The following is a 9,243-nucleotide window of genomic DNA, read 5'->3' as shown; positions in this document are numbered from 1 at the left end:
CATAATAATAGTTTTTTTTTCTTTTTCATTATTTCTTTTTTTTTCAGTGTAATCATCTCTTTTCTTATTTTTTCTTTAAGATCGTGTGAAAAATATTGAGTGTTGCTGACGCGACCAGCCCAGGACACTATTTTATCTCCTCTTCGCATTTTTTCCTTTCGTTAATTTAATTACTGTACAAGACACGATTTCATTCGGATTTTTTTTCTTTGAGAATATCGGATAACATCTCGTTGTATGTGTTCGTCGCGTTCGATTAATCCTTTATATTTTATTTATTGATTCGAGTCTTTTTCCTTTTTTTCTGTTACGTGAATGTTTTGTTTTCGGCTCCAGAGCTTATTAATCTCGTTACGATTTAGTTACTTTTTTTCTTCCACAAAGACACGTCCAGCGCAGTTATCAAATTGGGAATTACAATTCCTCCTCCCTGCTCCTTTCCGTGAGAACGAAAAAAAAAGATAAAAAAAAAAAAACATCGTATAACCGACGATAACGTCAATGTACAAAATACTTCCTAGCAAAAGAAGTAAAACAGAAAAAAAATCTATGATATTCGATGACGAGCATGAAGGTTTTCCGAAAATGTACTACTTCATTTTTCTATTTTTTTTTTCTCAAATAATTCAATATTTTTTAAGGATCTTAAGTTTCAAATACATTCGGGAATCCTTCGCCGTCGAATTGACCTTGTAACATATCATCGAATACAGAAAAAAATACACCCACAAATTGCACATGTTTTGTTTTTGTTTTTCTTTTCTTTCAAGATCACCCATTTGCCACGGACATTTGTACATACACACAAATTGATTATAATGAAGACATGAAGAACGATAAGAAAAAGGAGCGCGAAAAATCATCGGATAACATTTCTTTCTTCCGCGCGTGCGTTAAGTAATCTCGCATCGAGACAATGCGCACTCATTTCATTTCTCGATAAAAACAAAACGAAAGAAAAAACAAGAGTATAACCAAATAACTGTTTTAACGGCTTGTACTTTTTTCACAGTATCGTCTATCCTTCTCTTCAAATGATTGTTGACTTGAATAATTACTTGAAGAGATAATGGAAGGAAAAAAAAAGCATTTTCAATCGACAAAAGAATGTGAGAAAAAAATCTGAGTTTAACGGTAAATTTGCTCATTTCATACAAAAAGAAATCGATGCCAATAAGATTAAAAGAACATAAAGCAATTTAATCGTGGAAATTGATTGCAGCAGTGTTTTTAGACGATGTCTAATCTTGACTGTACAGAATAATTGTCGTTAGCGTGCTCAGAATTATGAAAACGAGTAACGAAATATTAGTGAATAAAAAAAAACTTGAACACGCAGTATTCAGTTTGATAACTCAACATCTAATATTTTCGGTAATATAAAAATAATGATCAACCGAAAAATCTAGAGGAAATAATTCTCGGAATCTTAAAACGCATTCGGCCGATCTTTTATCAGCCAATTAAAATTAATAATTCATAGATCTTAATATCGATCACACACCACAATACTCCTTCGAACGACTTCGTGTCCTAATGAGCGCCTCTTAGTCTACACATTCAGACGTTTTGCGAGACAAAACGCTATTTTTATTATCCCTTTCTGGTTAATCCTATTTTTGCAGTTTCATTCAGTTTCTCTCTTTTTTTTTTCATTGTTCTGTTTCCTTTGCTTTGTTAATGTAGTAGGCAGGTATTCAAGCTGGCTTAATTAAGTGTCACAGTCTTCGAGTTGCCCTTCTTGTTTAATCTGTATTTGTTTTCCACACTGTGGTTTTTTTTACTAATTCATTACGTCCTTATGTCTGCCTTGTATATTTGTTTTTTCTTTTCGTTTTGTTTTTTTTTCCTTTCGAACTATTTTTGTACACTCGATGAAGATTGTCCCAACCGTTATTCCATCAATCTCTTCAACAGCTACGATTTCGTGGTCGATGAAATATCGGGGGGAAAAATATTTAATCTTTCTTTCTTCATCAGTAACTTCTATTAACTTTTTTTTGAAACACGTTATTTTTCTTCGCTCTTTGCAATTGTCCCATGAAGTGTCCCGCTTTTCTCTTCCCTCCCTTTCTCTCTCATTTTCCCTTTGCCGCTCGGTGTGTCCGTATTTGGATACCTTTTTTCTTACTTATTATTAATCGTAAATCATTTCGAGTTTGCCAAAAGTATGGATGTTCATTTCTTCCAGTTTCTTTAGTAGTCATCCAGATCGAAATTTTCGATTTCAATGTCATCCAACTGCATACTTTGAAAGTCCACTTTGTACCGCAAAATACCTGAAAATTTAAGTTTTTCATCCGTTAGTTGGGTTGTTACTAAAAGTTTGGTCAGTCGCATGTTTCAAGATATTTCGATTCAACGGAAATAAACAATTACGATAAACATTCTTTTGATATCTGATTCACGCTTCGACTGTTAAACTCTCATTATTAGGAACTAAATATTGACGTTTGTGATTGCTTATTTATATGTTGCCTTGTTTTCAACTTTCTATATTGGGAGAAAAATACCGTCTCGAAGGATTATAGCCTACGAAAAAGTGCACTTTTGTCGCGGGTATACACTCATTATGGCTATGGCTCGAACGCGTTTTCTCTTTAAGTCTTTTTTTTTCAAGTAGGAAGCATGTACTATACCTTTCCAAATGTGCGAGCTAATAGGGAACGACACATCGATTAGTATACCGTTATGTAAATTTTTACAAAAAAGTTTAAAAAAATATATTACATCTGTATGAATGTATTAAAGAAAAGAACAATAAGAAAAACATTAAATGATCAAAAAAATTTTGAAAATTTTCGACCATTTTATTTGATTAAATAGCGATTGAATGATTAAATCGAGCTCACACACAGGTACAACGACATGCCTCGAGTTATGCATTTTTTTCTGTTCACGAAGCCCGCACAGGATCGTCGAACCAAACAATTCAATGGAATAGTCGATTATATTCTACGTGTCGGCTTGTATATTACTCTTACTATCAAGCATTCATCTACCATGCAAAATAATAATGAAAAAGAAAGAAAAAACTAAAAAATAGGGAAAATATTTCAACTGGAAAATCACGATAAATGTGTCCATAGCGATTGATGCGGGTAAAAAAACGATACTCGTATTTTGTAGTGATTCATTTGGCGAGGCGATTGAACGAAATGATTGAAAAAAAAAAAACATTTTTTTAAACTGAACTGAACTTCTGAACCATAGATTCAGAGATAAGTGAGAAAATAACGTTTTGAAAAATTTCACATAATATGATTGATTACACAATGTAGTTACGCTAACGAAAAAATAGTAATAAAAGATCAACGAATGCACTCAAAGAGACAGATAAATGTCTACCTGGATTCGAATCAGAGTACGTTTTTTTTTTGTATTTATTGTGTTTGGTTTTTGTTTTGTTTTGCACAGTTGGATAATTAGTAATCGTCGAGGTCAACGTCATCGAGAGGCTCGTCGGCCTGCAGTGACTGGAAATCGACTTTGTAGCGGAGGATTCCTATACATCAAAGTATCACAAACAAAAAAGAAAACTGCACGATTAATATGCGCCTCGTGCGGTTTCGTCGTTATCATTTTGTTTTCATATACTCAAGGAATTGGTAATATTTTTAAAAGGATTTCAATAGACCTTTTGCTGTAGTGGTTTACATTTTTTTCCGCAAACTATATCGATAGAAAATAAGAGGATTAACGCTTACCTCCGATACCACCGAAACCTCTGACGAATTGAGAACCTTCTTGCGATTTGTCAGTTATTATTTCTAGGGTAGCGCCAAAACTCTTGTAGTTGTTCGCAAGCCACTCGAGCAGGGGTTGACATTCGACCAATTCGAGCTCAACACCACTCTGAGCAAAAAAGAGGGAAAAACGTTGTGAAATTCGAAACAAGTATTTTTAACTTAACAAAATGCAGAGAAATCCGCCTCAGGAGAGCTTCTTTCATGCACCTCGCCACTCTTGTATTTCACTCAATTGAAAAGAAAAATTCTTGAAGCTCTATACGAATGTATACTTTTGTATAGGAATGTATACTAGAAATATCTATGCAAAAATGCTCCAATAGAATTTATATAATCAATAGTCGTTAATTCGCTCATGTTAACCTTTAAGAGTCTTTATGAAGTATGATTTGATGGAATTTGAAAAAAATAAAATCCGTTTTTCTTCATTTGCATAAAATTATTATAGATTTGGTTTATGGAAATTGATATTTGTTTGTGTGTTTGAGAAAGCTACACATAAAATCGCAAACAAAAAGGCCGATGCAATTACATACAATGTCATCAATTAAGAGAAACAGTTGACCGTTACCGACATCAATCATTTATAAAATTTAAGTAAAAACTTCGATAAAAAAAACGTACCTCCTTGTCGGTGAAATAAGTCTTATCCTTTTCTTGTTCGGGTGTAAGGTGTAGCACCTTCTCTTCCGCGTTTGTATGATTTTTCAGCACGTATCGTTGGATATCGAGATTTTCCCAACAAATCAGAGTTTCGACGCTTCCTAGTTCGAGAGCTCGCAGCGTGTCTTCGACACCGAAACAATATTTTCCCGTATCTTGTGATATTTCATCAAAATAACGACCTAGAAATGAAAGGAAATAAAATTAAAAATTTCTGATTCAACTATTGTTTTGTTTATGTTTGAGTGAGTAGGAATTTACCTATAAGCTTTTTCTCTTGAATGAATTTAACGTTTTGGAGGGACTCGGCCGCTAGTTCGATGGCCTGATTGAAACCATTCTCACCCCCGTAGGAAACGTCTACGAGTTTTATTACTTTGGCTTGCAATCTCTGTGGAAATGAATGAAAATAATCGATCAGTGATGGCTCGAAAAAAGTTTAATAAAACACAATGTTATAGCTCGATCAGGAAATCAGTACTCACGGGATCGAACATATCAGACTGACTAAGCTCCGTTTTGAAATCAGCACTACCAGCAAGGATGAGACCAGCTATATTCGGTTTATCATTCGTAATGTATAATTGAGTGGCAACTTCAGCCACTTTTCGAACATAATTATGTCTCTTTTCCATTCGCAATCTGGCGAAACGGAGAGCAGATTGTCCTCCTCTGCCTACAAACATATTTTCCAATTTCACAAACCACATATACGACAAAACACTGATTACAATGGAAAATAAGACAGGTGTTCTTGAAAGTTGAGTAATAAAAATACTATATACAATGGATGTGTTATTTTAGAATTTAGTTGTATGCATTAAAGAGCATTCAACAAACTATAGCAAGAAAACAAATACAAATTAGCATAACATAAAATTTTGAGAATAATCAACCAACTGGGTCGGTAACGAATTGTTGAAAACGTCATTTGAGAATCTATAGATATTATCTAATTCGTCTATCAATTATGTAATGAATAGAAGGAATGATTATGCAATTAACACAATGTCAGACTGTCAGCCTGATGTTCAAAAGGTTTGAATAGTTTTTGGTTTATATCGGACATTACAGGAGTCGAATATCTGCAGACTTTTAGAATGAACAAAAATTATATAATGCAACTGGTTCTCATGTTCGTTCTATTACCGTGTTTCTTAGGTAGATCGACTGTAAACTTATGAAGTACTTCACGCGTGTTACCCTGCAGAGTACCAAACAACGCGCCGTTACCATCCATGACAATGAAACCGAATTTATTGTCATCCGCCAACAAGGCTGTTAGTGCTTCCGTATGGAACTGCAAAGTGACAAGAATAATATTATACATTACAATGGAAAATGTTCAACTTGAGTATGATCAAATTTTTATTTTTGCTGTACCTTGTTATCGCACAAATAAAGGGAAGTGTTTATCGGTTTGAAGGGTTCAAAGTCAATGTTGACTTTCTTTTCTTTTCCCTCTTCGGTAACAATCGTTCCACAATATATTACCAGGCCATTGGGAGGGACTGTCACAAAAGATAAAAACGTTGTATTTTCCATCTTGGTTCAGGATTGAATTGGTTGAATATTTGAAGAATATTTCAATTTTCATCCCATTGGTCATAAAATTGAAATTTTTAGCACTCAGTCTTGAAAAAAGTGAGTACAGCAAAAATCTGTAACTATTTCTATCGTGTACTGCCTGTATTGTTCGAATAGAACAAACATGTGGTAATAAAAATTCATGTTTCATTAATGCTCTGCTAAGTTCAATTTTACTAAGCATGAACAAAATAAAATTTTTTTGTGAATTTCTATCATAGTAAAGCTCAAATAAAATAAACGAATGGATAAATATAAAAATTCATATTTTGTTGAGGCATTTTGGTTTCACTTTCTTGCAATGAAAACTGAATAAAACATGACGCTGAAGTTTCCAACGTTGGAGTCCAACGAAATGATCGAAAAAACTCTCCAATAATTCCAGTAATTCTCCGATTTTGTTCCCTGCCAAATTTGCGATTCGTTGTTTTTCAAGCTGCACCAACGATTCGTGAAATAAAAAATTGGTGAAATACAAACGTTTTTTTCGTTCATTTCGTTGGACTCCAATGTTGGAAACTTCAGCGTCGTAATAAAACTTAACCAGTATTCATTACCTTTAGTATATAACTTGAGCCGATGTTGTACCGATGTTATGGCTCCGAGTACCGATAATCTGTTTACTCTCGACTTAATATTCGACGCCGTGCCAAATTCATCAGCCAGCATTTTACTGACTCTGGAGATTTGGTCCCGTGGCGGGATTATGAGGGAAATCATGCTGGTTCCATTCCTGCAGAAAGCAATCGATTAATGGAAAACTATTACGTATAAAAAGAAATATTGTTTTTTGGGCCAACTAGAAAAAAAGTAGGTCACACAATGCTGCAGTGACCTTGATTTCTTGAACATTGAGAGAAGCAAATATAGTCTTATCGAAAGAAGTTGAAAACATAAAAAAAAAATTCTTAGCTAATTATCATCGAATTTGTTTTTCATCGATAAATCTATAAGATGGTCAAAACTTTGGACAAGAAACCACGTTGTACCCGATATTTATTATTTCTTAGGACAAAAAATATATGATTTCAAAATGTAGCCAGATTAGCGAAAATTGATTAAAAAATTTAGAAACTTATGAAGATTTTATAAACCCGAATAAATAAAAAAAGGACCACAGTTGTAACTGTATTACTTAAAAAAATCAGTCTTGATGAGTCACCATATGCCAGAAAACGTAGAAATATGTTTGATTTCACGTTTAGTGTGAAAAAAAGGAACATCTAGACTCGTGCTTTACTCCCGAATTTCGAGACAAATTGTTCTTGAAAAAAGGTTAAAAAATTTGAGAAGCGAGAAAATAGAGAAACAATGAAAAGAAATATTTCTTTTGTACTTACCCCCTTGCCATTTCAAGGCTTTTAATGAGTTTCTTGATCTTCCAGATCTCGACATTGCGGTCGGCGGAAGTTTCCTCGTTGGACATTGCTGCGCGTGGTGCAAAATCGCGTGGCCCACTACTCACTCTTTTTTCTTACCTCCTCAACTAATTCTTTCTCCCTCCTCCGCGCGCGATCGCCCTATCGCTCTTGTATTTTTTCCTTCTTTCACTCGCACTTACTTCATGAGAAACTCTATGCGTTTCCCCCCCGCAGCGCGATCGTTTTTTTCCTTCTATTCGTGAAAAAAATAATTGTAAACGTGTATATAATTCACGCGCGCCTATGCAGAGAAACACATAAAGATATACACACGCAAAACCACGAAGGTATACATACATACAAACACGCACACTCGCGCGCACGCACACCTCTCATCAACTTAGGAGTCGAGCGCGCCTCTTCGTCGCCGTGGCACACTGGACCTGTTCTTTTTTTTTCAAATCTACGCGCACGTACGCGTTGGGGAGATGAAAAAATGTTCAGCCCTTCGAAACTGTCGTTCCTAATGATGCACGGGACGAGTATTTATAATAATGGATATTTTGTGGAAATTCCAAGATCCGTTCTAACGGACCCTCAAAAGAACACACGACGGCGACGGCAACGAGAAAACACACTCCTTCCCGCACGCTACGTCGCTAACCCCCGACCCCCAAGAAACTACCGAACGAACCGCCGTGCGTGTTCGTTGAGCACTCGTGTCTCGTGTCCTCTCTCCTCTCTCGCTCCTTTCTGCGAGAAAAGGCAGAATCCGACGTCAGCGCCAATAGACAGGACGGCGGAATAACCTCGAGTTACACTCTTGTTGCACATGTTTTGTAAAGACAGAAGTATGTTCTCCTGTTTTTCACTTCGAATCGTCATGTTTCAACGAATTCCGACGTGAAATTGAACGTTGACTGTATTTGTACTGCCGATCAGATCGTATCTACAAAAGAACCTACTTTCAAGGATTATCATGATTTTTTGATCGCGTGAAGAAAAATCCTGGAAAAATCTACCGCGCTTCTAGACTTCATCATTAGTTTTTGAATCACGTCATCATCACCTTGCTACTGAACACCTACTGAATAATTAACAGGATTATCAATTGTCAGGCTTGGCGCCTTTGCCACATCCCCACATCTCTGTGTGCATTCGCGAATCTAGAGGTTTATTCCCGCTGAAACTTGACCGGTGCTGCTCGTTGTGAGAAGACAGAGTAAAACCTGGCAGAAATACTTTTTAATTCCATTTTTTTCTCGATCGTTTTAAAATGATGAAAATCAATGCAAAATATGTATTTCTTTTCGAACCTGATTCTATAGACGGAATCCAATACAATACATATATCATTCATGTTGTTTATTCGACATAACTTTATTCAACACAATGATCTGTTGTTTCAAAGAATCTGCGTAAGATAACCCAAATACATTTTTCAACAAATGTTTTTTAGATCAGATAAAAAGTAATGTCAAAAAGTATTAAAATTCAATATACAGCATTATATATAAATAGTTTGACTTTAAAGAAGCAGCATTTCTTTAGAAAATACGCAACTTTTCTTTATCAACTCAATATCGTTTACGATGAATGTTGACTAGAGTAGTTGTACCTATACCTACTATACTTCCCCTGCTTTTTCACCCCTTATGAAACGTTTCTTCCTACAGGATTTATTGCTGCTGTTTGGAAGTGAAAAGAAAAGGACGTGGCTATAAGGAAAACGTTTATTATAGGCATAGGTTTGCACGGGCCACTTTGTGCTAAAAATTGACATTCGAAATAGTGCTTGTCGTCGTTGTTATTTTATAACCCCCTCAAGGCCACCTTGGGTCGCTCTTTCTTATCTTTCGATCTCTCTCTTTTTTCACTCGCCA

At 35.3% G+C, this 9,243-nt stretch overlaps 1 protein-coding gene across 3 annotated transcripts; it reads right to left on the bottom strand.

The window, feature by feature from the left end:
- Nucleotides 1-732: 732 nt before the first annotated feature.
- eRF1 (eukaryotic release factor 1) lies at nucleotides 733-8,094 on the bottom strand. Of its 3 annotated transcripts, XR_006262847.1 has the most exons (12): nucleotides 7,718-8,094; nucleotides 7,340-7,613; nucleotides 6,557-6,732; nucleotides 5,796-5,923; nucleotides 5,562-5,712; nucleotides 4,898-5,088; nucleotides 4,674-4,803; nucleotides 4,374-4,594; nucleotides 3,708-3,855; nucleotides 3,349-3,505; nucleotides 2,640-2,656; nucleotides 733-2,279 (listed from the first exon to the last, which is right to left on the bottom strand). XR_006262847.1 is itself a non-coding variant. In XM_043433576.1 (10 exons), the coding sequence occupies exons 2-10, from the start codon at nucleotides 7,423-7,425 to the stop codon at nucleotides 2,197-2,199; spliced, it is 1,314 nt and encodes a 437-aa protein (XP_043289511.1). In that variant the 5' UTR covers nucleotides 7,426-7,613; nucleotides 7,718-8,089; the 3' UTR covers nucleotides 733-2,196. The 3 variants fall into 3 exon arrangements, 1 of the variants encoding a protein (XP_043289511.1); XR_006262848.1 differs by lacking the exon at nucleotides 2,640-2,656; XM_043433576.1 differs by lacking the exons at nucleotides 2,640-2,656; nucleotides 3,349-3,505 and having other exon boundaries at nucleotides 7,718-8,089.
- Nucleotides 8,095-9,243: the final 1,149 nt, after the last annotated feature.

This window comes from Venturia canescens, chromosome 1, assembly GCF_019457755.1.
Source record: "Venturia canescens isolate UGA chromosome 1, ASM1945775v1, whole genome shotgun sequence".
NCBI classification, from domain to species: domain Eukaryota; kingdom Metazoa; phylum Arthropoda; class Insecta; order Hymenoptera; family Ichneumonidae; genus Venturia; species Venturia canescens.
Note: the sequence above shows the minus strand (reverse complement) of the source record. Positions and strands in the feature narration are given on the sequence as shown.

Coding starts and splice junctions, on each gene's coding strand:
- eRF1 (XM_043433576.1), bottom strand. CDS start 7,425: ATGTCCAACGAGGAAACTTCCGCCGACCGCAATGTCGAGATCTGGAAG. Junction 3,856..4,373: donor CTTATTTCACCGACAAGGAG/GTACGTTTTTTT, acceptor TTTTTTGCTCAG/AGTGGTGTTGAGCTCGAATT. Junction 2,280..3,707: donor AGGTTTCGGTGGTATCGGAG/GTAAGCGTTAAT, acceptor TTAAATTTTCAG/GTATTTTGCGGTACAAAGTG.